The sequence below is a fragment of the Chamaea fasciata genome, unplaced genomic scaffold (genome assembly GCF_029207755.1).
Source record: "Chamaea fasciata isolate MVZ Bird 193981 ecotype frontalis unplaced genomic scaffold, bChaFas1.0.hap1 SCAF_12, whole genome shotgun sequence".
Classification (NCBI taxonomy): Eukaryota; Metazoa; Chordata; class Aves; order Passeriformes; family Sylviidae; genus Chamaea; species Chamaea fasciata.
The window spans coordinates 20,143,655-20,170,285 of record NW_027094097.1 but is presented as its reverse complement, the minus strand read 5'-3'; the positions used below and the strand labels follow the sequence as shown (position 1 = coordinate 20,170,285).

At 50.6% G+C, this 26,631-nt stretch overlaps 1 protein-coding gene across 1 annotated transcript in view; it reads right to left on the bottom strand.

The window, feature by feature from the left end:
• The window catches only part of LOC136296098 (hydrocephalus-inducing protein homolog), a 117,413-nt gene that overhangs the window by 79,187 nt on the left and 11,595 nt on the right, over positions 1 to 26,631 (bottom strand). The window contains 1 exon segment of the mRNA XM_066194921.1: positions 152 to 344. Coding sequence (XP_066051018.1) covers positions 152 to 344 — 193 coding nt within the window.

The following is a 26,631-nucleotide window of genomic DNA, read 5'->3' as shown; positions in this document are numbered from 1 at the left end:
GAGGAGGAGGAGGAGAAGGAGGAGAAGGAGGAGAAGAAAGAGGAGGAGGACGAGGAGAAAGAGAAGGAGGAGAAGGAAGAGGAGGAGGACGAGGAGAAAGAGAAGGAAGAGAAGGAAGAGGAGGAAAATGAGGTTCTCAGCTATCACTTACCATTGGCTCAATGAAAAAAAAGTCATTGGAGAACAGCAGGGGGTCTTCTTGCACCTTTGCCTTCTCCTCCTGGACCTTTTGGCTCAGGAGGGAGGTGCGATTTTCACAAAAGCCCTTCACCTTCTTTATTTTTTTCTCCTCCATGAAGTCTTCCATCCAGACCTTTGGTGGTGGCTCCAGCAAATCACACTGCCTGCAGCCGCAGGGAGAGACAAAGCCAGCAGGTCATTTAATATATTTGCAGAGAGAAGCGGAAGTGCGGGAGAGCAAAGCACTTGGGGAGGAGCGGCAGCTCCCCAGCAAGGGCTGACCCCAAGCCACGAGGGTCCCAATCGGATCAGAAGATAACTTGTTGTGCACAAGCTCAGCAGGTAGTTTTACTCCACACTTGCAAGCTCAGGAGAGCTTTGGAAAGCCAGCATCCCTCAAGAGAATCTCCTGCCTCAAAGCCTCTGCCAAAACTGAGGGAGAATCCACCAGCCACCTCAGCTGGCTTTTCCTACCACTGAGCTGCTCGGGGGAAGCAGATAAAGATCACGGTGCACCCACTGCAGGACTTCCCTGGGAAAGGGAGACGAAGCTGGGTTGTGGTTACGTGTTACCAGCATCGCTCTTTGTTTCTTCCATTTTGGACCTGCCCTGTTCCCTACTCTGCCTTTCACAAGAGCATCCCAGAGCACTTCCAAAGGAAATTGATGAATTCAGGCACCGCATCCCTTCAGTGACATCCAAGGTTTTATATGCATGAAAACAGAGGCTGTGAGAGGGGAAGGGACTTCTTGGTGCAGGAGACAGACAGCAAACTCCTGGAGAGATCATCTTTTCAGGATCCAGAGCTTTTTGGGTCCCATCCCAGTGCATGGTAGTAGAATGGCCAGAGAGGGAAAGGATCCTGCACTAGCTCCTCTCATAAAAAAAAGTCCTCTCTGCTCTGAGATCTCAAAAGCATCTCTGACAGCAGGAGAGTAGGCCTTAGAGCTAACACCATCCCTAAGACTGGAAGTAAGGAAAAACAAAATGTCCTGGTGACAGGCTAGGACACAAACTGGCATGAAAATAAATGTAATTGGAAAAAAGTATTACGAAGAAAAGAAGGGTAGTGGTAGTAAGTGAATCCCTTCTAAGGGGAAATGAGGGCCCTGTATATCGAGCGGATCCGTTCCACAGGGAAGCCTGCTGCCTCCCTGGGATCCAGGTACTGGATATCACCAGGAGATTCCCTAAGAACTAAAAGAACTTCATCTGTTCACCACTGTCTGGGGGTACAGTGACTGTGAAATAACAGAGTTTTCAACATTCAGTGAAACAAGGAGGGGCATCAACAAAACTTCCACTCTGGTCTTCTGGAAGGCAGCCTTCGGCCTGTTCAAGAGATTGTTTTGGAGAGGACCTTGGGGAGCAGCCTTTACAAACAAAGGGGTCCAGGAAGGATGGACATACTTCAAGAAAGAAGTCTTGAAGGCACAGGAACAGACTGTCCCTGTGTGCTGAAAGATGAGCTGACAGGGAAGACAACGAGCCTGGATGGGCAAGGAGATTTGGAAGGAACTAAGGGGAAAAAAGAGGGCGTATTGCCTTTGCAAAGAGGGGCTGGCAACTCAGGAAACGTTTAAGGATGTTGCCAGGTCATGTAGGAAGAAGATTAGGGAGGCAAAAGCCCAATTAGAACTTGAGGAAATCCAGTCATTGCAATCAACCTTTCCTTCCCAAAATGCCATCCTTGGTTGGAGTATAAATGGAACTGGAATGCTGTGCTGAGCTCCTGCAGCCCAGGGACACACACCCTAATGCCAGGGATGGTTTACTTGGCCTAAACCATTCAAAATCACCAACACGCCCCTGAGGCCATGCATTAGTTTCAGTCTTGGGCCATGTATCTCACTGAAACGTATCTTTCAAACCAACCTCCTCTTCTCTTCATTGTCGGCTTCCTCAGTAGGAAACATCTTCCACTGGAAGTGGGCTGTGATGTTACTCCTGTTTCTGATGAACATGCTTGTGTGGCTTGATGTGGTGATGAAAGTCTTCTCAACCTTCATGGAATATGTGCTCAATCCAATGTTGACATCTGCAGCTTCTGCGCGAAGGAATGTGAAGAAACTTTCTTCACCTGGAACAAAGCAGAGTCTTTGCTCAGCTAGCTCAGTTGCTGATGGAAGCACAAGGAACAAAGCAAACCACAGGTCACGGAAGAAAGTGTCATAGCTTTTAAATGTATTAGCAGTTCCATGGATCAGTACATTTATCACGTCCTGACAGCTCTGTGTGTACGGCGTGAGGATGTCCTGGGCACCTCCTTAACCACCTTATTTCCAAGGTGTTTGTAGAGATTTGGCCCCAAGGTGACAGTATGTACAGTGGGATTTGTCAGATGTGCTCAGGTGACCCACTCAGACCACTGGGATTTCTGCATCAAAGTCCTTCAGGTGACACTGAGGAGCCCTGGTCAATCCTGGCTTGCCGAGGTCTCCCCTGCGCATCCCACGAGACTCCTGCCCCTCCTGATCCCTTGGATCCCTTGTTGCTGACAAGCAAATATGCCTGGGGGCATGTGGGCAGAAAAAGGAGACCCAGAGGAACAGGTGAAGTGACAGCCCACAGCAGGAGGGGACACAGGAGAGGAAACACAACCAGCCTGGCTTTGCAATATGACAAACCACTACAAAATGAACACCATAAAAATCATCATCATCGTCATCTTCCTGTCCAAACCCACAGCCCCATCAGTCTTGAAATATTTCATATTGTCCTGATCTCAAAAACCAAGATGGAGCATTTCAGGTTAAATACAAAAGGACAAGGAAAGATTAATAAGTACAGAGCAGCTTCTATATGAAGTCTGAATGGGATTCCTCAGTCTAGAAATCAAATGGGAGATGTGAGAGGTTTGCAACAGCATGAACGGCCTGGGAAATGGGGACGAGGAAAAATTTGTCTTGATTTGTCACCATACAGGAACTTGAGGGCCTGAAGATGTTATTAGGCAAAAGCTGCATGGATGTGTAGAGGGCAAAATAGTAAAAGGGTCTGTGACAAGCCAGTGGAGAAGCGGCATACAGGACAGAGGTGTGCAAGAAATACACTGCATTGGAGAGAGTCTGATGGAGACCTCGCAGCTCACATACAGCACTGCCCAGGAGTAAAATAAAACTTCACCCAGGCGTAGCCACACAGTAGTGGAGAATCAGGGTTCCTCCTTCCTCCACTCTGCAACACCCAGCAAAACAGAATTCCAAAAATCTCAGCCCTGTTAGAGGGGATCCACTTTTTCAACCATTTAAACACCAGCTATTTCAGTTTTCTTTGGGGCAGAGCTGGAACAGAGGAGGTACATCTAGAGGGAATTGAGGGGGATGAACAGGGAGTGATGGTGGAGAACTGTCCTGTGTCCCATGCGTTGCCCAGCACTCACCTGTGCAGCGCGCCACCAGGGACCCGAAATGGTCACCGCACGTCAGCGGGTGAAATCCCACTGTCACCTGCATGGTGTGACCAGGGCCCAGAATTCCTTCGGCTGGAACCACGGAGAAAGGACTGCAACACAAAGAGAGGATCAGGACTTGGGGGGAATTCTGGCCATGACATTCTATCTGCAGTGCAGGTCACTTCAGCTCACTTGGGCAAGCAGGGAGCAAACAAACTACGGCCAAGACAGACAGAACAGCCAGGATCAGAAACAGCTACTGACCCACTTCTGAGGAGATCCAGCCCTCAGAAGATCCTGTGGGATAAAACGACCTAATCTCCCCCATACTCTGCATCCAGCCTTCTGACTGCCAGCAATCCCATCAGAGAATGGTTTGTGAAAAGCACAGAGAGAGTTAAGAGCTATCTGCATGCATAACTTGACGCTGACTGCCTCAGGAATTTCTCATTTCCTGCTACCTATAAACTTCCTCTCAAGAGATGCAAATGTTAGGGCACTATCTCTCTTGTGAGATTACAGCCTAGGAATCAGACAGGGAGAAGGAACTTTCTCTTGAAGACCACGGAATAACTACTGTTGAATTTGCAGCGTGGCTCTTTGGTTTATTTTACCTTGAAAAGATCCTGAATTAGCACATTTTGTCAGCATTTCAATGAAAGCTGCTCTACAAAAAGGAGCAATCAAAACTCTGAAAGAGTGCAAATGCAGATTAGAGCAATACAGTGACATGGAAACAAGACCCAAAAGGAGGATGCCATTTACAATCTGAAGGATCCAATCCCAGCCATATGAAGCACCATTAGCAGGAGCACATCGAGGAGGCAGAACAGGAGGGTTTTGTGTATTTACCAGCAGTGCAGTCTGGGGCCCTGGGTTGTCATCCAGGCTGGTAACTGTTTGCTTGGCTCACCAGACAAACTCTGCGCAATGTGTTGGAAATAATTACGCAAATGTCTTGGTGCACTTTGGATGTAACAGGAGCAATTAGGATTGGTCACCAGGTGAACAGTTCTTGCCTGACAAACACAAGACTCCGTGCTTTGATGCTCAGGGACAGCTCAGGTGAAATGTGCTTCTGCCCAGAAGTTGCTGGGCTTTGTGCTCTTCCACAGCCCCACTGAGGAAACAAAAGTTCCTCAGTGCTTTGCTGGTGGTCAATCTGTGCACAGAAAGGGTGTTCTGGGGAGTTTGGTGATGAACTTATCACACACAAAAATATAGAGAACATCTGGCAAGCTGAATTTCATTCATGTCAGTAGTGACAGCTGATGAACTTGCTTCAGGTTCTGCTCACTAAGGACCTATTGCTGCAGTTATGGGCCTGACCTGCTCCATTACCACTAGTGAGAACATCACTAGTGGCTGATGGAGAAGCCTTGGGCCAGCAATGTTTATGTGCTGGATGTGAGACTTTGGGGAGAGAGGAGGAAAGACAAGGCCCCAGCAGCCCCGGAGCCCGATTACTGTACGAGCTCCCACATCTGCCCCGAGGGTGAGCCAGCACTGCTGCAGGTCTCTGCTGGGGCTTGGGGGATCGGTGCCTGGTGTGGGCAAGGCACAGGATTTTTTTCTTATTGTTTTGTCAGGAATTTTGCCAGAAAGAGAAGCTGCCAGTTAAGGGAGTCCCTGGCCACACTTCAGCACTCCCTTCCCTTCCCTTCCCTTCCCTTCCCTTCCCTTCCCTTCCCTTCCCTTCCCTTCCCTTCCCTTCCCTTCCCTTCCCTTCCCTTCCCTTCCCTTCCCTTCCCTTCCCTTCCCTTCCCTTCCCTTCCCTTCCCTTCCCTTCCCTTCCCTTCCCTTCCCTTCCCTTCCCTTCCCTTCCCTTCCCTTCCCTTCCCTTCCCTTCCCTTCCCTTCCCTTCCCTTCCCTTCCCTTCCCACTCCTGCCCCATGTTACATACTCCTGCCCTCAGATGGCAGGATGTGAATAACACTCCTGGGAGTGACCTCAGGGGTTGTGTGAGAAAGAAGATATCTTCTTATTTTCAAATTACCAGGAGAAGAGGATCCAGCCAAGTTTCAGTTGTCAGGGCTGAAAAACTGAGTGCAAATCAGCCCTTGCATCTCCTACATCCCACCCCAGGCTGTACCCACCAGACTCCCCTGTTCCTGCTGGAGCAGTCATCTCTCATATAGACCTGGCTCCCCAAGACCCAAGGACACAAGCTCTACAGTTAAACTTAACTCCTCTGAATTTCAGTCAACATCACTAAGCTGTTCCCTGAGCCCACATATAAGAAGGACTGTGAAGGAGACATCCCTGACGCTATAATAACCAAATGAAAACCACTGCCAAGAGATGGGGCTGGCAGGATAAATTTTGGCCTTTTATGGCTTGATTAGAGCAATATAGTGAGTTAATTGTCAGCTGTTCCTTAAGATAGTTCTCATCCTGTTAGATCTACCCTTTCAATGAATCACTACTGCACCCGACAGGCAGAAAAGATAAGGTCATGGAGGGGTTTTAATAGGTCTTCTTCGGCTTTTTAACTAGTCCATTTGTATGTTTGTTTCCTTGTATGGCATCTAAAGACAACTCCAGATCTCCCAATGGCCCCTTGCAATCCCCGGACACTGGTCTTGCTTTGAGCAGCGTATTTGCTCGGACAATTTCCAGAGGTCCCCTCTAGAGAAAGTTATTCTATACTTTTATCTTCTAAATCAGCCCAATTGCTTTTCACATAGTCACTAAATGTCTCATGTTTCTAATACACCTGTGCCTATGCCTATGGGCATGTGGTGTATTGATAGGCCTTGGAGGAGCTTGACATTTATGAAAGTTCCCAATGAAGAATTCATGATCTTTTGGCAAACATTTAACACAAACCAAAATGAAAAAACAGCAGAAACACAGGAACTTCAGAATATGTAAAATGAGATCTCAATGAAAGGGGGCACGACCTTATTCAGAGATTTAAAGCACGTGTTTGAAATTTTAAACCGGCTTTCAAAGGTTCATCGTGGAACAGAAGAGGGGACTGATGCCCTCAGCTGACAAGGGAAATCAGATCAGCTTTAAGTAACAGGAACTGCACCGGCTGCCTGCAACACAGCTCATGTTGGGCATCTGATGCAGGCACCACTGGAAAGCCATGTGCCTGTGTCCTCCCAGAGAATGGGTCTGTTTGGCTGACAGTGGTGAGTACCCATTTCAGAAGCTGCTTGTGCTCAGGAGGGCGCAAGCCAGCAACTAACATGTTCCAGCACCCCCCAGGAAATCTGGGGCAGAGAAAGCTCAAAGGCTGCATCCTGCTAAGAACACTGAAAGCAAGAGCAGATGCCATCCATCCTGCCCATTTCCAGCCGGCGACGCAGGGCAGCAGCTCCCATGCTCTGGTTCCTTTTGTTGTTCTTTCCCAACTCTGTTATCCCCCAAAGGTGTTTTGCACAAGGACAGATGAGCTGCCTCACCTCTCGGTGCCCAGCTGGTAATGAGCTGCCACACTACCACAATTCTGAATCAGCAGACTCTTGCGGGTGCTGCCCTTGACCGGACACTTTGAGAAGTCCAGCTCGTCTGGGAAGTCCAGGATAGCTCGGGCAGGGATGGCCCGAATTGGCACAACTATCCTTTCCTCTCCACTGACGCAGACGAGCTCATGGGAATAAACCTGCAGGAAAAGAAACTGTCTCAGCACAGGTCATTTGGTGCCATCTCCATGGCAGAAGAAAAGCCATTTCCTATATCCCTTCAAGGGTATCAATTTACCTATTCCACCCCCAAATGAACAATAAGTTCTACTAATATCTCACATTTTAAAGGCAGCAGTGCACTTTGCAAAACCTATCTCAGTGGCATTAAGCTCTTGTGTCACTTGGGTCATACAGACAAGTGCCCAGGGCCACCATAATTTTTACTCTCAATTTTAATGATGTTAAATAATTCCTAAGTCCCTTCTAAGGAACATGGAGCTAGGGAACACAGGACATTCCTCCTTAGGTTACTATATTCCCACGGATTGAGAATAGGACAAAGTGTTAAACTGAATCTAAGCAGCAAAAGGAAACTGAGAGAACAGCTGCACCCAAAGAGATCCTGGACCTCTGGCCTGGTGTAGAAATATCTGTTTGCTCAGAACTCCCCTCTAATTTTGCCTCTCCAACCAAGTCACGAGAAGAACAGTGCTAAGAGGTAGCAGGATGCTGTTGCAAAGAGCCTCTCTTTGTTTCCCTGCAAGGCCTCCTCCCTTCCATGCCATGTCCTAAACCCCTCTGTATGAACGAGCCTCCAGATCACAGCGCTGAGAGCAGACTTGCCAGGGCCTCGGCACTGGTGTTCAAACTTGCACGCAAAAGCACAATTGGCATGGAATGGGCGCCAGCTGACAGAGCAGCCACAGTGACAGGCATGAAGACAGAGCCGCAGCAGTGTCGCTGCCACCGGCTCTGGGCCCACAGGTCTGCCTGCCTGCAGGCTGTACCTGCCCTACACGAGCTCTTTCAGGCAGGTGTCCAAGTCCCCTGCAGCTCACCAAGCTCCTGCTGACTAAGGGCACCTAGAGCTCAGTGTGCCTGTGCCAGGCTGGGCCCACGGGCACAGCACATCCTCTGCCCTGGCCTTGCAGCCGTATCATGGTCAGCTGTGCTCTGGGACAGCACAGCCGCAAGGCTGGAGAACAGAGGGTGTGAAAAAGCACCGTCCTTGCTCCAGCCCCGGGTGAGGCAGGGAAGCTGTTGCCCGTCAGGAAGGCGGAAAGCTCTCTGACCTCTTTGTTCCTCTAGTACTTTGCAGAATAACGAAACCCCTTCCACTATACCTAGAGATGGCCAGACATCTATCAACACCCCTCTACCGTTTGCCTACTGTTCCCTGGGCATCTTTCTTCCCTTGGGAATGCTCAGAGGAATGTGCAGCGAGGGGAAGCAGGGCCTGTCAGGCCTGGGTGCAGGGCCTGACAGCACATGCCAAGCTGGGACTGGCTGCAGGCTGCCTGCCCACGGCCTGGAGCCAAGCTCACAGCATGGGCTGTACCCAGAGTGCAGGGACAACAATGGCTTTGGAGATAATTCTGTGTTTTGGCTCCTCCAGTCTCACCTTGTTCTCGTCAGGAGTGAAGTGGACGTGCACATCGGTAATGGCACCTCCTGGCACGGCACGGCATGCATCACTGGGGCCCGCCAGCTGGAAGTAAGGTGAGCTCTCCATGGAGACCTGCACCCCCTGAAGATTCTGCAGGAAAGACATGGAACCATGATTTTGCCACTTGAGGAAACAGGACAAGAGGAGACCTGTCCATGCCCTGGTGACGTCCTTCCTTGACCCCTTTTCCAAAGCCCTTTCTGCTGTGGAGGTACAGGCACAGAATTCCCAAGGGTGAACTTGAATCCCTTCTGTCTGGCTCCAGCATTTTGGCCAGGGGCAGTAGGGCAGTGCCTGGTGGGAAGGAAGGGCCGAGCAGGTCAGCACCGGCAGGATGGAGACAAGAGCACCTGAACCAAATCATCTGCATATTCAACAGGGCCAAAAACCTGCTGATTTCTGCCTGCACACAGCTATGCAGTCGTGTTCCACGGAGGGAATGGGCTACCTGAAAGCATAACAGCACATTCTCCTGCGGGGAGGAAGAAATTCCTTTCTAGCAGGTCAGCTTTGGATAGGGCAGTTCTGGGGGATACAGTCATGCAGGCAGAGCAGCAAGAGAGGAGACCAAACACTGTGGCCTTACTGGGAACAAATGCAAACCTGAAAAGCAAAAGAAGGAACACAGCAATCCCTAAAAAAGGGAGATGACAAAGAGAATTTAAAGCGCCAGTAAAGCAGCAAGGAAGAATCATCAACTGATTACAGCAATCACCTCCCCGAAAGTGATGGAAACACAGACAGGTTGTGCCTGTTGACTGTGGGCTTCAAAGGCATTTTCCTCCTGGAGAAACCTTGCAATTCTTTAGGGGAATGGTCTCTCGCCTTTTGACCCTTCTGGAATTTCCTCCCTACATGTCCACACCTAATTGGCTGAATGCCAGGACCCTCCCAAAATAGGAGACTAGATAAGACCCCTGGATTTCTTTGTTCTCTCTCTTTTGGCCCCTGGACCCCTTTGAGGAATAAACGACTTGGAATAATCTGGGGGTAAGAACCTCTTTTGAAATCTTTTGTCCTGTCCCTTCGGAGATATTCCTCCAAAGCCTCTCCAGAGCTAGCCCCGGGGAGGGGGGCCGGGGCCTGCGGGGGGAATATTTCAAAACATGACCAGCACTGACTCACAGTGTGGTTTCAGTATTAAAAGCCAACCTTGGCTCTCCAGGGGTTCTTGCTGCCTGTGCAGGCAAGCTGGGCTGCTGGGCATTCCCGCTTGCAGCCAGCAGGCCAAGTTCTGCTCTCTGGGATACACAGACACAGCAAACATGCATTTTCAACACATAGATATCAACCCCTGAGCACCAAAATGCTCTCAAAAAGTCTAAACCAGATGATTTTGAGTCCTTCCTGTCTCTTCCCACCAGCCCACTCTTGGCACAAGCCTCATTTAAGAAAATGTTTCCCTGACTGAAATTCAAATGGTCTCAGTTTTCCCCTTTAGAGTCCAACACGACTGCTGACGTTTTTCAACTTTTTCCCTCTCAGCTCTCTTGGGAAACTGCAAAACAGGAGCACATGGCTTTGGATGTTCTGTGGTTCTCCAAGGGGAAAGCAGAGCACCATGCTGCTTTTGGAAAATCTGAGCAGAGCTGGATGAATCTTAGCAGGAGCCTGAAGTGGCACCTAAAGGCCTCCTACTGCTTCTGCTACATCAATCTGATTCCAGGGCTGTTTCAGAACATTTCCTGCCGTGCCAGTGCCACTAATGATAGTGATTCCAGCAGAAAGCGTAGACGACTCAGCCCCTGAGCTTTGACTGTGAGCTGCACAAAGGGAGCCAAACAGGCTCATTTCCCCAGGCAAATGTCAAGGGACTGTGGAACGAGCCCAGGGGAGGGGATCTGATGCTTCCCCAGCTCAGCCCGTGGTGGGGACCTCACCTGCGCCTTGCGGGAGAAGCCTGGCAGCACCAAGTCCACAGACTCTCCTGGCTTCAGGTCCATTGACAGCGGCTCCAGCCCAAACACGGGGGCCGTACGTTTGCGCCTCTGGGAATCACGTTTGGCCTTGGGGCTACTGTGGGCTGAGGTGCTCTGGCCCTCCTTCCCAGCTGGCCTGTTACATTCCACCTTCCAGAAGAGCTGATGGAAGTGGTGGCCCCCATCTGTTAGTCTGAACTGACGAGCACAGGGAAGGAGGCTAGAAGACCAACCAGAATGGAAAATAGTATGGGAGAAGCTATTGTCCTGGTCATCAGATTGCTCCCAATGAGGATTCTGAGCTGTTAATAGCTTGGAGACCGTCTTCATTTGCAGCTCTTAATGTGGACCGGGAACAGTGTCTGATAAGCTGCCCTTCTGATGTCGTTATTGCAAGGAGGAATATGTTTCTAATGGTAATGTAGCATTTTCCAGGCCAGGCTAACAGGATCTGGTGTTTTCCTCCAAAATGTGTGTTCTGGGGTGATTCATACTGTTACTGTATTTTGCATTAATCTGCACCCGAAACTGTTATTGAATCTTTGAGATCCTGCACCTGAGGCCCTTGTGTGCGGGGGTATGATTGCAGGCATTTTTAAAAGCCAGCGCGGAGGAAGTTTCTGGACGATCCCAGCAAGCTGCTAGAAATCATCTGTCTGCTCTAGGAGAGGAAACCAGGGGAGCAGGGGCTCTCTCGTTCATAGAAGCTTTGGTTTTGCACTGGTGGTCATTTGTAGAAACTTCATTTCGCAATCAGAAACTGTTTTGAAGTGAACTTTGCAAACTCTGCTGGCAACGGAAAAATGAGCAAGGTCCTGTGTAGAAGTGTACCTCACCTGGTAGGGTTTGCAGCCCCACAGTGGCAAGGAGGCTTCCATTTAAGGGAAGGATTTGGGTTCCATTCTTTGTTTCACTCATGAGGTAAAAACCAGAGGTTTTGATACCTTTTTTGGCCTTGTGCCAGGACGGACGCAGCCCTTGGATCTTTGAGACTGTGCCTCAAGCCCTGTTCCTATTTCTATTGGGCAGGATGCCAAGAATCCGGCCTGGATTGTTACATGCTTAAGAGAATAGACCAAGATCCTCAGGGCATTTTTGGGGTGTTGTAGCAAGTGCAAAGGTCCTCCTTGCACTCGGCACAGCTTTTTCTCTTTTTTCTGCATGGCTTCTTATTTTCACCTTAATGAAAACAGTTTTGCTTTTCAAACACCTCTGATCATGCTGCCTTGCTAATATTTTAAGCCATCCTGAGGCTGCCGGTCAAACCCAGAGGTGATGCACCTGAGAGGGCACCCTAACATTCTGGCCTCCCGCACAAGCATCAGTCCTGGGCAGGCAGGGCAGCAGCAGAGCCCACGAGCAGCGTGAGGAAGCGTTGGCAGCGGCACTGCAGGCCCCACACAAACCAGCAAGTTTCCATCTGCCTCTGGAACTGCTCTGCGGGCTCCTGCCTTCCCAGGGGGGTCGTCACCCTCCTGTCTCTTTGTTCCCAGGGCCCCTGCTTGCCTGGCAGGTGCCATTTTGGAAGGGAAGGGTGCGATGCCATCTTCCCTTGGTCCCGCAGCCACACGGAGGGCCCGCCTCATCCAGGCGCCATTTTGGGAACCTTTTGTTCTGGGGGAGCCTGCGAGATCATTACTTGACCAAGTGAGGACATAGATGTGTTAGAACTGAAGGCAATTCAGTGGCAATTGAGCAACTGGTTTCTCTTTCAGTGGTTTTTGAGGGTACCTAGCAACGCTCAACTGGCCATCACATGTCTCTAAAGGTATCTCTGCCTTCAGGGAAGGAGTCAGGGTCTTTGAACACTGAAGAAGATCGTGCCTGAAGGACTACAGCAAAACTGCTCCTTGTTGAGACAGAAGGAGAGGTGGGAGTGGGAGATCTCCTACCTGAATTGGTATCCCAAGTTGAGCTCCGGGGCAAATGGTTTGTCTGTGACAATTGTGGTGCCAGTGCCAAAAGCCAGGAGGGTGGAGGTGGTCCAAAGTCTGTTCCCAATGAACAGCTGGAGAGCATCAGCAAAAACCCCAGTGTCATCCAGGGTTGCTGTGACAGTCACAGGAACATCACCCCTGGCGGGGATCACTCCTTCCCTGGGTTCAATAACATAGCAGTGAGGTTTACAAGCCTGTAAGACATGCATAATGTGCATTTAGGATGGAAACCATACACCCTGGTCTCTTATGGGGTGTAAGAAAAGGAGAAGACTAAAGAGGGGAGGATAAAAATCCTAAAGGCCTAATTTCCCTAAATTTAAGCTGCAGTATTGGGGAACAGCAGAGCTTACACAACCTGTATTTTCCCCTCCTTTAACAGACTCTCACCTAATTAACCCAGTTTTGCCCAACCCAAGGGACGCTTATCCTCAGGAGAGTGTTCCTTCCCCAGTCCTTCTCTGGAGTGTGTGCCAAGGAAAGCTGCTTTCTCTCTCCTGGCTTCTCACAAAGGCTCAGGGCCAGAGGAAGTCATGACGGCTCAAATCCCACTCCAGAAACCACACAGCTGGAGGACACTGCTGAGAGCCTGAAGAATATCTCCGCAAAACCAGTTGAGCAAAACCCCAACACCAAACTATCCTTTCCCAAGAGGCCATCAATGCTTTTCAACGTCCCCTAAAGGACCGAGGCCCTCACTTCCCACTGATCATCCGCTGTAGAGAGGTGCCCCAGGGCCTTCTGCTTTGGAAAAGTCACCTCTAAATGGTTATGGCAGAGCAGGAAAGAAGGAAGCAGAGGGAAAACTGGATGACATGTGCTCAGTGGGCATGGCCCACTCTTCCTAAGAACTCGTGTCCTCTGGTTTCTCATGGGCTTCACAGATTGGCCAAGAGAGCTGGAAGCTGCCCAAAGGAGGGAGGAAAGGCCCCGCACCAGCACAGCTGTACAGACACAGCTCTGCAGGTCCAGCCCTGGAACGAGCACGTGAAGCCCATCCTTTACACACCAGGCCCACCCAGCCAAGGTGCATTGCTCCCTGAAGAGGTGGAAGGCAGAATTTCATTGTGTAGTTCGAGAAAGCTGTCCTGGAAAAATCCCTCACTTTAAGGTTACATTTATCCCCCAAACTGCAGGAAAAGCAGCAAGAGGAAAAATCATGCCCCTCCTCCTTGGCTCAGGAGGCTGTGGCTGGACTTTCCCACATGGCCTGATGCTTTATCCACAGACACAAACAAGTCCACAGGATCAGGTTTTAACCAGCTCCAAGTTCAACACACCCAGCATGGAGAAGAACAGACCTCAAGCCCCTCAGAGATCTCCCCCTCCAGCAGACATCCCACCCAGCCCCAGGCCCAGCCTACAAGCCCTTCCTGGCTGCAGCAGCCCTGCTCTCCCTGCCAGGGGAGCAGCCCCAGCTCCTCTGCCCTATGCAGCCTTCACATATTAAACAGCCATTCTCTGCAGCCGGTCCCCAAAGATGCTCTTCAAAGGCACAGAGACCACAGGCTGGGGGGGTGCACAACCCCCACACATGTCTTTGTGTGGACAGCCCAACTGGCCTGACCCACAGCAGGTGTGAAAATTGCCTCCCCACCAGCAGTCTGAGGACAGACCTCACACCCTCTTCTCTACCATGAACAGCAGTTTGGCACAAAGCAAATGTAGATGGCACAGGGAAAGCACAGGGAAACCCATGCTCTCCGAGGAGCAAAGGACCACAGGTTTCTCTTGATCTCAGAGCTCAAAAACCGTGACACACACAGCTAAAGACCTTCCATAAAATTATGGGAGAACTCGTCAACACAATCCAGACGAATTTCTGCTCCAACATCTCTGCACCTGATTTCACTGAGGAGTGCCCCAGCTAAAACCACTCCAGAGCCAGGTTCCTTTTGCCTCACCCAGATGGAATCTTGGAATATCTTGCTTCCTCTCACACAGGCCGATGCATATAAAAACCACGTCATGGCAGCTTGTAATGTCAACCAGTCAATTTCCCTGGAAAACGGCCCCACAGATACTTACAATCTCTAGCCTGAAGTCTAAATCGACGAGACCTTCGTTGAAGAGGCCAAAAGCTTGTGAATTAGGCCTTAGCACTGGGATCCTGCCGAACTCTATCAGCCTTGGACTTATGTAGACTGCTGACAGCCGTCCAAGGCTCTGTAGTTCTGTTCTCTGTTACAGAAAGCAGGCAAGAAAGAGTAAAAAAAAAAAATCAAACCCAAACAGGGAAACCTAAAAAAGCTTAAACAGCTCAACCCAGCTCAAGTTATTTCTTTAGGGACAGCTACCATTCTCCAGCTGAATTCCTGGGATTTTGGGGGGAAAAAAATAAAGCTTATGTATTCACCTCCAAATTGAAAAGGATTAAGTAAAGAGAAACTTTCAAACTACAAATTATTGGTCCAAAGGTAGAAGCTTTGCAAGAAATCTCTAGTTAAGATCAGGCTGACAGTTAAACAACTGGTTCTTCGGGTGGGGAGAAACTCTTCTCTTTAGGTAAGCAATCTGATAGTTGAAAGCAAGTGCTCAGTCAAACTTCAGGCTCCCTGGCACAGCCTGCACTGCCTGTCCTCCCTGTTGACTGGTTTACATGCAGTGCCACAATGGCCCAGGTTCAGATGTTTGGTGCCATCCAGGGAATTTGGCATCACCATTTCCATGTTTTAATGTAAGCTTAAATCCTTGCAACTACTCTTCAGATGCCAGCTTTCCTTTCTTTTACAGAAAGCCCAAGGTTCCCAGAAATCTTCTGACATCCTCTTTTGTGCTGAGAGGTAACATTTTAAAAAAGATGTTTCCAAAGTTAAGAGCATTTTAAAGAGTAATTAAAATGATCCTCAATTCCAGCTTAGATGAACTACCTTCTGGGTCAGACACTGACATTGCCACCTATAAGGCACGAGCTGTTTATGCCACCTGCCCCTGCTGTCCTTCTCCACAGCAGCCTGTGCCTCTTTTCCCCGGAAGAATCCCCGCACACTGTGCACCCTGCCAGGACCAGTTGCACGAAGGCACACACCTCCCCTTGCACTCACCAGTGGGTTTCTTGCATCCCCAAACACGCCGGTACAAACACTGGTGCAACGCTTGCCCAATCTTTGGATTTCAACTGTAACTGGAATCTCTGCAGCGCTCCGAGGCTGGAGAATCCCACAGGGTCTGGGGCTGGAGTAGAGCACAGGAGAGTCCTCCTCGGGTTCCTAGAAGGGACAGAATCAAATCCAGCTTCAGAGGGACCTCTGAAGAAACTTCAAACTCCTTAACATCCATCCCAACAGCAACTTACACACATTTTTAAAAATCCCCAGGACAAAGGTAAAAGGCACAAACAAGATCCAAGAATTGTAGGCTTAGCATTCTCAGGGGGTTCTGCAAGGAGGCTGCCAGCACAAGCACTGGTGTCTGTGGATGCAGCAGCTTTTCACAACCCTCGAAGATCTCCCACAAGAAAACACCCTGAAGACTAGAACGTAAGCCCTTTCCTCAAGAGATTAAACTGCATCCTAAAGCTAACATTCAGGTAGGATCCTGTTCTCAGCAGATCTTTAAGACTGAATAGGAACCGGCAAGGTCTTATCCAAACCCTCTTCCCCCCTAATAATCTCCACAATAATATTTCAGAGGAGGAGGTGGATGCGATGCCAAACCTGGGGAATAAGCCCGTAGCAGCCAGGAAGGTGGGTGTTATTCCAAATGAAGAACTTCCTCACGAACGGGGCCTTCAGGTCGCACTCATGGATCCCCCGGTTTTGGGGGTACACTTGCAGCTCAGGAACGAAACATCTGGGCAAAGAGATGACCCCAAGGGAATCAGAGATACTGAGAGAATGGAGAACGTTTACCCCCAAAGATTGTGAAATGGAGCACAACACCTTTGTCACTGTCAAATACACATTTAACAGGCCTACGGTGAAAAATTGCCTTTAAAGTCCTCCCACTCAAACATGTCTTGTCGAGGAGGGGCAAAACCTGAGAGGCAGCACCCAGAGGCTGCCAAGTGCCCCAGGCAGAGCACTTGGTCCCACAGCTGCCTCAGCCCCTCCTTCGCCCAAGAAGGTTTGCAAGAACTCCTGGAACAGTCCCAGTGATCCACGAGCTCTGGGGGAGCCTTCCCAACAGGGATCAGTGCTCAGTAAGGCTCCAGGAACACACGACTCTAGTGTCTCAGTAAAAAGGACTCCCTTCTCTCCCATGGTGCTGTTACCCTGCCTGAGAACTCAGCTGTTTGCCCCAGCCTTGGAGGGCATGAGACATCACCTGCCCCACAGAGTGGGAGATCACTCCCTCCCAGTTCCTACAACTCCCCTGGTCCTTCACTCCACAGGTCCAAATACTGACTGTCCCCAATTGCACTTGCTTTTCAAACATGGCAGCCCAGGCACTGACGAGATGGCTCTGCCTGGGAGTGGGAACAGCACCAGGGAACTGCATCCCTCTTGTCATTAAACTGACACCTAGAGCAGCACAGCAGGATGGAATTCTGCTGGAGCAAGAACAACTTTTGCTTTAAGCCTGAGAACATCAAAGCTCAAAACAGGAAGCAGAGAGAAGGGGAAAAAGTAGAGCTGACCTGCCACATCAAGGACTGATTTCCCCTCTGAAGATCCTGCCCTCACCTCTCTTGCTGTGAGCCACTTCCCCACTGTCACGTGCCCTCGTTAACAGAACCAGACCCTGACCCTCAGCAGACTGCTTGGTGTGCCCCAAGCCAACGCGGGCTGGTTGCAACCCAGCACAACTCCACCTCTTGCAGGAAGAAGGCGAGGAGGCCCTTGGGAAATTTGCTTCACCTCAAGCACCAGGTCAATAAATGATATCATTCCTGGTCCCTTTAGAAAACGACCCAGGACCACGCTGGGCTGTCAGCAGGGCTGCTTTTCACCACAGGCTGCTTTTCAAGCACTGCTGTTCTCATGTCCAGCTGGGCAGAACATGAGGTCATTAAACAACACGTCTCCTTGGGAGCTGCAGCCAGCACATCCTGTGCAAGGCAGTGCGCTGGGGGAGGCCAGGGAAGTGCTGGTACCTGGCCTTGATGATCAGTGATGCCACTCCCTTGCCAAACCACTCCAGGTCCACCAGCAATTTCCGGTTGTATTCCGTCACAGTGTTGGAACACAGGGTCACCTGGTGGAAGAGAAGAGCAGTAAATTCTTCTTTACAAAAGCTCATGACTCACGTGTGATGTCCTCCAGTTTTTGTGGTAAGTAAAGGGAGGATTTTGCCTTAATTCTTCTGCCGCTCCACGTGTAGAGCAGTCTCTAAGAGTGACAAAAGCCTTCTGGCAAATACCAGATTTGTTAAGCACACCTTGCTATCAGGGCATAGGTCAGCTAAATTAAAACATTAGACTAAAGCTCTGTGCAGCACTGTGTTCAAATTAAGGGGCAAATTTTCATCTGACTACAATGACATAAATGCAGTGGAAATCTGCTGACTTGAACAGAATGAGTTCAGCTTTACAGCAGGAAGCTGAAGACAAAGCGTGGGCCAGCAGGTGCTGGGCAGTTCATGGCCGCAGAGTTTTTTGCCTTCACTGGAGATCCCTGCAGTGAACACAAATCATTCTACTCCCCAGGACAGGAGAAATGAGACCAAGAAGAAAAGCAAACTGCTTTATATAATGACATCTCTCTAACAGCCACCTTTGGTCCTCGTCCGTCCTCTGCCCACTTGCAATCAAAGACATTGCTCTCAAAAACACCAAAATGCCTTCAGTACTTGACCATTATGGGACATGATTTCAGCTTGTGATTTTGGAAACAAATCAGTGCTCCTTCAGGAACGTCCCGAGTAACCCAGCTCACAGAGGCCCCACGCCAGTGCAGATCCTCGCTCACACGATGATCAGAGCTGGCATCAGAGCTAAAGCCCTCCCACACTCCCGTGAAGCTTCAGACCCGCTGCTGAAGTGTGTGTGGCTGGACTCTTCCCATACCTCGATATCCTGGTGTTCCTGGGATTGGAGGGTCCTTTCGCTGGGGTTCAGTGTAAACTCCCTTGGCTTCACAGAAAAATGAATTCCCTCCCTCCAGGAGGGCTCACTGTCGCTGAGTATTTGCTCAAAGCTGCTAACAGCAGGCTGAGTGCCATCGTCCGGCACCCGCGAGGTGTTAGTGAGGCGACAGGTCTTGGTGTAGGGAAAGCCTAGGAAAAGGACACAAATATCCATTTAGGCACCAGTTATGTCGTGACTCCTGGTGGGAATACCCTGGTAGCATGAAAGCGTGATTGGAGTTTAGCTCTTTATTATCTGAACTACAGATTACTGAGAAGCTGCAAGAGGAATTAGTCGTCACTTAGTTCCCTTTAACACTGATTCCAGACTGTAGCCTTGAAAATGCCTGCTCTTAGCCCTGCTCAACACTGCAAGCTTCTCTCTTTCTGATGGGGAGAAGCTCCCTCACCTGCCCCAAACCAGCACCAGTTATTTCTCCCTGATGACTGTGCACCCAGACCAAGCATTTCCTCTGAAAATTCAAACTGTAAAATTCCCTGTTAAGTCTGCCAACACTCCTACCCTTTTCAAGATACATAAAGAGTGAGTCGCCATTGAGAAGAAGCTACAGCAGAAGAAAGTGAGGATGGAATCAGGAACTAGAACGTGATGCAAAGCACCCTAATGCAGTTTCTCTCTGCAGAATTCTTAAGGCGTCTTTTGGTTTGGGCCAAACAGACTGGGCATGTGACAGCTCAGAGCCCACTCAGCTGGAGGCAAACCCGAGCCTTGACCCAACAAGCGGGGACATCGCACCCATACTACTCACTGTGATTGCTGCCTGCAAGGGTTTACCCCACCTTAACTCTGAGATTTGCTTTCCATATTGGAAAGCCAGAGATAGTGCCACGCATGGTGGGGATGTCCTGCAGAGCCCGGACACCAGCCACAACCCGCTCTGCAGTGGACTGGCTGGCCAGCTCTGTGGGGAGGAGACTTCTCCCCAGGCCTGCTCACCAAGAGTCATTTGAACACAGGTGGGGGAAAAAAACAACTGCAGGCGCAGCCCAGAGCTTCTCTGTGCCCATCAACAGTAATCACTGCCGGCTCCAGCAGTGACTCCAGCAGGGAGGCAAGAGAAGCACAAAAGGGACAAACACAGATGTCAAAACCTCAAATGAGACTGAGGTCACCACATGCAGACAACAGTCAACAACAGTTAAAAAGAAGCAAAGATACAACAGCTGCCTTCAGCTGAAGAGACCTTAGGAATGCGTTTCTACCTGTTGCCTTTCTTGTTTCATTTATTCAAAAGGCAACTTAACAAATGCCTCAGTGGTGATGCAGGGTGGCGAAGAAGCAGATCAGGAGAGGCAATTAGTTTTCTTAAAACGTTCAACAACTTCATTGTTATGAGTTTAGGTTTCGTAGTGAATTTTGGCCTCAGTCTGGGAAGGGAAATACAGGGGGTTTGGGGTGGTCTCGGCTGTGCGGGTGGGCTTTTCCATCCGGGGCTCTTTGGGAGCTGTGCCGTGATGCCGCGGGCGGTTGTGAAGTCGGAGCCGAGGTTTGCAGGGGGCAGACCTTTCCGTCCTTCCGCCGGGGCTCGGGAAGGTCGGCAGCGTGCTGCTGCGGGACGTCGTGCGCTTGACGCCGGGCTCAGCACCGTGATCGAACCTGCCCGCCGTCCCCGCTTCTGCCTGCTCCCGATTGCCAGTGCCCACATCTCCTGCTGCCCGTAGTTTGCAAAAGCAGCGATTTCCTCCTTCCCTCCCTGCCCGTGCCGGCTGGGAGGGAAATCACTGCCCTGCCAGAGCCCACCGCTCCTCCAGCCTGTGATCATAACCACACCAAAGGGGAAAACAGGACTCGGTGGGTTGGAAACTTCTGGCATTGCGTTGTTGTCTGTGCTGTCCGGATATACTCTAGTAACGAACTGCTATTCCTTTTCCATATTTTTGCCTGGAAGCCCTGTAATTTCAAAGGTATAGTAATTTGGAGAGAGGAGGGTCATCATTCCATTCCGTGAAGATTGCCACCTTCCTTGGCAGAATCTGTCTTTTAAACCAGGACAGAGACACCAGAAAATACTTGCTCCTATTTGATCCCACAATGGCAAAATGCTACCTGAGGCACCTGCAGTTCACACCCTGAAGAGGCTGTTGTGGCAGAACATGAGCAGTGCTGGATGCTTTTACGTTCAAGTGCTCCATTTTGGAGCACACAGATCCCTCCCGCTGTGTCCCAGCGCAGGGAACACTCACCAAAGGAGATGTCACCGAAGTCGAGCTCATCGGTGTCGAAGTGTAAAGTCGGCCCGACGACACACCCCCTGCGATGACAGGGACACAGGAGGAAATGGCTGAGTTAAAGGGAATTGCAAAGCCTCCGGCTGTCATGGCTTGGGGGCACAAAACCTGGTGTCAGGGGCATCGTGGGTTTCAAATCAACACACCACCATGTGCTCAGCACAGTGTCCATGTGCACAGGAGGCAGCTAAAGCCAAGAGGCCAGCAGCCCACAGCCACTGATGGGGCTTTGGACGCAGGGCAGGCAGGAAAAGCCCCCAAGTTGCCGGTGGTCCCATGAGGGACCCTGAACATCCACCCAGACCTGTCTCCGTGCCTCAGTTTCCCCATCTGTAATGGGATGGACATAAAGGTGTCCCCACAAACTTCTGTAACCAGCCTTTCCAGCCACAGGTTCCCTGCTTTGCTACTTGGCTGTAACTGGTCTTCCCATGGAGGAGCTTTCTCAGGAGATTTTGACCCACACAATCATTACAGACAGAGTTTTGAGACATGAAGCCAGGGGAGCCCCAAACATCCTCCAAAAAGAGCATTAACAGTTCTACACAGTGGACAGATGAATCCTAGAGGAAAGGACCAGCTTGTCACTAGTGCACCAGCTGGCACAGCCAGGAGCAATAGCTTAAACAACCAAACATGGGTGTCCTGAATCTACCACACCTCCTCCCCTGGCCTTGAACTCAGCAGACAGGCACTAAAAGTCACCAACATCCACTGAAGGCAGCACTTGAAGCTGCCCAACACGAGTTTATTTCATGGTTGACGCCAATCAATGCGCACCCTGCCTTTTGGTTAAAAGTCAAGGACCAGTGAACTGTGTCTTCTACTGTGTTCACAGGACTGTCCCTGGCTCCGCTCTACACATCTCAACAAGAGACACCTTCTCTTGCTCAAGGAGAAAGCTGCTTATGGAATAACATCCCACGCATGACCAGTTTGGGGGAGGGACAGAGGAGAATCAATTATTTGATGGTGAAAGGTTCCCTCTTGATTTCCAAAATAAAAATAGCAGCACTTTTTCTCCAAAAGCAAAGCCAGTGTAGTTGTTTCTCTACTATGGGCAGACCTAGTCAACACTGTTCTCCTGCTAAGTAATAAGTTTCATGTTCTTTTTAATCCATCTCCCTTATCTTATTGGTATAATCAACTGCAGATTGCTTTCATTTCTTTATTGCCCTGATCCAGTGCCTCCCAACAGCAGCAGCCTAGCTCCAAAGCTCCAGAGCAGCCAGCATCAGCTTTCCTGCTTACACTACGTTATCCTACCAGCACACGCCTCAGGCTAGCAGGGACAAGCCCTCATGCTGCTGTGGTCCTGAGGACTGAGCTCTGCCTCCCCCATCATCACCCCTTCTCCCTTCTGCAGGGCCAGGATTATGGGATGAAGCCCATGTCCTTGGGACGGTTCCTGCTGCACAGTTCCCTGTCTCCCACATCAGCCTTTTCCTGGCTGTGGAAAGGAGGTAGCAGAGCACTCTGCACAGGAGCTCGGAGCACAGCCTGCCTCCATGCATGGCCATGAGAAGTGAGGGGAGGCTGCTGCTGCCCGTTTGGGATGGATTATTAACAGAAGTTTTTCAAAACACTGCTGCTGGTGGAGAATCACCCAGGCTGGCCCATCTCCAAAGCCCTGGGGGCCTTGCTGGGTGCTCAGGGGGGACATCCCAGAGCAGCTACTGCCCAAAGCTGATCCATGCCACTGCCTGCCATGGCCCAAGGCAGAGGGACATCCCTGCAGGGAGGAGTCATTCCAGCTCCCGGGTACCACACAGGGCAGCAGGCACCCCCACACTAAGGCAATGCCAGGATCAGAGCAGAGATTAAGACCTCAGGAAACATCTTTTTTCTCTGCCCGACCCCAAAATGAGGTAGGTGGGGGATGTCCCAGAGACAGCTACAGATGTGCCCACCCAGAGTAAGCTCCCAGAGTCCTTACTCGATGGTCAGGATCACAGGCGTAGGAGATCCAGCCACACGGAACTGGAATGGTTCCTCAAACCGCCCCAACACGGCGGCATCCAAGGAGATCTGAATAGTCTGGATCCCACCTGGTGCAATGAGGCCCTCCTCGGGTACAAACTTGAAGCAGCAGCCCACTTCCGTGTTTGAAGGGATATAGGTGAAGGGAGCATCAAGAACTCCTTTGTTCATCAGTTTCACCTGCAGCAGCAAGAAAACAAAATGCAAGTACACGTGAAATCTTCCCTTCTTGGGAGTCATTTTCTAATGGCGCAATTAACACCCAGAAAAGGCAGAAGATGCTTTGTGCTGCTGGACGGCAGAAGTCAAAAAAATACAACAGGACAAGTTCTGCCTTTGGGTTTTCATGCGAAGCTCACATAACTCCACATAACTGGAGTCACCCTGGGGTTATCCCACGGACACAGAGCAGTCCACCTCTGGTCAGTAGCACCAAGCTCATTCAGACCTGGCCCTGAGAGCAACGTGGGGTGATTGCAGCTGCGTAGTGAATCACCACAGAGCTGCTGCTGCCCCAGTCAGCACAGCTCCAGCAGTACCGTATCTACGCATTTACCTTTTCCCATACCGTGAAAACAATACACTGAGAAGGAGGCATCAACATCAAAATGTACAGACAGCGCCATCTTTTGGTAAGAAAACTCAACGTGTCTTTCTCTTCCACAACCAAACTTCTGAAAGTGTCTGGCATGATGTAGTGCCTCGTTTTCTGCCTCTTTCAGTTGCTCTCTCTTTTTTTTTGCAAACTTGACCCCCAACAGGGGGGAGGCAAATAGGTAGAAAAATCTTTTGCTTTATTCCCAGGAACACTTTTCTCTTTGTAGAGCCAGAGATGCACCAAGCCTGAAGTGTGGTGAGGGATTGGACAGCAAGGGAAAGAATCCTCAAGCCCTTTGCAAGGGCCTGCACTGAGCCAGGAGGCTGGATGGCTTTCCTGTGACTTCCAGGAATGAGCAGGAGACACTTGACTAAAAATTGTTTGCGGTGGACTGAAGCTCAAATGTAGCCAGCTTGTCCCAGCTGCTTCTGAACAGCCCAGTACAAAGGTGCCTTGTGTCTGGTGCTGCCACAAAAGCCTCTGAACAGCTTTTTGACCCAGCGTTGGGTCAAAAGGGGTTGTTTTGCAGGAAGCCTCCCAGCTGATCCCTATGGAAGGCTGCCCAAAAGAAGGGACTGGGGCTTCATGAACAACAGACACATTTTTCTGGAACACCCCCTTCCCCCCCCGCCCAGATTTGACCAGTACATCAGCTATTCCCTGCTCACAACTGCCCAGGTTGCCAGGAATTCCACAGGTCCACCAGGCTTGCTGCTGCCTCAGGAGCCATCAGGATCCATCCCAACCCCTGGTGCTCACCTCATGGGTTTGGGCGGTTTTGACAAAAACTTCCCCAAGGTTCAGGGTATCACAGCTGAGTTCAACCAAGGGTCCGCGGCCTTCCCCTCTGAGGCGCAGGGCCAGCCTGCTCTCACGGCCTGGGGAGAGATGTCCATTTCAGTACAATAATTCCCTCTGTTCTACTGGATTTTCCAGGCTGCCTCAATGCTAGACCCTGATTCTGAGCTGCATGCAACCAGCTCTTGATGCTGCAGCAGAAGATATGGACCCTTCTCTTCCCTCAGGAGATATCCCCTGGGGCTGACTTGCAATTTCTAACCCATTCCTTGGGCTGGTTTCCAATTTTAGCCACCAGTTTGCTGAGTTTAAAACATCTCTGGTGTCCTGTAGCGACAGGCCAAGGAGTGACAGGTATAAATTGAAAGAAAGGAAATTTAGGTTAGATATTGAGAAGAATTTTTTTACTGTGAGGTGGTGAGACGCTGGAGTAGGTTCCCCAGGGGAGTTGTGGAGGTTCCAGCCCTGAAAGTGTTCAAAGCCAGGCTGGATGGGGCTTGGAGCTACCTGGTCTAGTGGGAGGTGTCCCTGCCCATGGCAGGGGCCTTGGCACTAGACAGTCTTTGAGGTCCGTTCCATCCTTAACATACTATGACTCTAGGGTTTCCTCCCCATGCACTTAGAGGAGCTTTGAAATCCATTCGGTGAAGGCACAAAGCTCACGAAGACTTTGGCAATTGCTACCTGGCAAACTGCCAGGCAACAACTGCCAAACCACCTGGCCCAGCAGCACAGGACTGCTGTCCTCCACTTCTGACACTCGGCACTGTGTTCTGTTTGCACAGACTGAGAGCTGCAAGGTGACAATTCCCACACAGGGAGAGAAGCAGGTGCTGGCCAAGGGTGGTCCTTCTACCAACACCCTGGGCTCAGTGGGGCTCCGCCCCTGCTGGCCTGGTGGTGTCTGGAGGTGATCCAGGCTCAGGGAGCACATTTCTAACTCAGCTCCTACTGCCTGATGATGGATCCACGTCAAATGGACCCATCCTGGAGGTCAGTGGTCTAGAGGGGCTTAGTGCTTGTTCACTAAAGCTGTTCTGCTCTGTAGCTGCTTGGCCTTTGAGGAAATGCTGGCAAAGCCGTGCCATGAAAAGATCTCCCTGCACTGCCTGGGTTGTTCTGGGATCAGCAATCCAGACACAGGTGTTCCGAGCCCTGGCCTTGCATGGGAGACTCCCTGGAAGCTGCAGGGACACTGGGGATGTGCCAGCACTGCCCTGCTGACCAGGAACTCTTCCCAGCAGTTACATGGGAGCCCAGTGGGCTCAGGCTTGCTCCATGGCTTCACTGTGGGTGAGAGAAGCAGGGGAAAGGAGCTGTACCTGAGATGTCACAGTAGGCCACACTCTGATACTCCAGTGCTTCCAGGGGTTTAAAGGTCACCTTGATTTCAGCCGAACAACGTGGCCCAATCTCTCCCTCCTGAAACAGAAAGAGACAGAAAAAGATTTATCTTCAAACTTCACACTTCTTGTTTTCAACCACTCCTCTAAGCCTTTCTTTAGAGCATCAGTGATGAGTGAACAACATAAGGAGCCCAAGGAAACACTCTAAACCCAGCTCAACACACCACTGGGCGCTCTCAATGCTCAGCTGATCAGCCCCCACTCTCCACAATGTTCCTGCTGCTCTGACACAAGCTCCTGGTCACATCATGCTGCAGTCAGCTACAGTGGTACCTAACTGCCATTGTGCACTGGTGGCTCTTGGCCTTAGACGGGCCATAGGAGTAACCAAGAACACGATCCCCTTCCTTGGAAAGAAAAATATTAGTTTAACCTTTTTTCAAAGAAAGCAGAGGTTGGGATTATTCTAGGATTTACTCCAGGATGAGAAGGGATTTTGCACTGTGCAGACACCAGGCATTCATCATCTCTCACAATGCCAATACTCAGAATCAGGGCTCTGGCTGATGGGAGGACATGGGCGTTTGCTTGCATAAACAGAAAAAGAAAAGGTTTACTGTCCCCGTGTGCAAGAGAACTCAAAATGCCCATTATAACCTCCCACCCTTGTGTCCAGGCTCACAGATGACACTGGGAGACTCACAAACAGTGCGAGTCGTGGTTAGAGGAAGGGACAGGCATTTCTACGATTAACCTTGGGCTGAATTTGGCCTCCTTTTCCCAGCGAACCCTTGCATGCTTCAGGTCAATCCGTGAACTGGCACTGCTCCAACACCCTCCGCTGAACCCCACGCAGCAGCACGTGTCGGGGGAGCCCCTACCTACAAAAACTGCTCCCTGTGGACACTTCAAGGACACGGAGTGCCCTGAGCTCGAGCCCTGGCAGCAGAGCTCAGCTTTGTCAGGCTCCCAGCCCTGCCCTGAGCCTGCAGGGCAGAAATACTTTCAGCAGTGAGCTCTGCAGCCGCACCAGAAACTCCATGTCCTCCCTCTGAGCACACCGAGCCACCTGAGGACCTGCTGAGTGACCGCACCCGGGGGAAGGGGCGGGGGTAGGGTGGGCTGGAGGAGGAAGAGGAG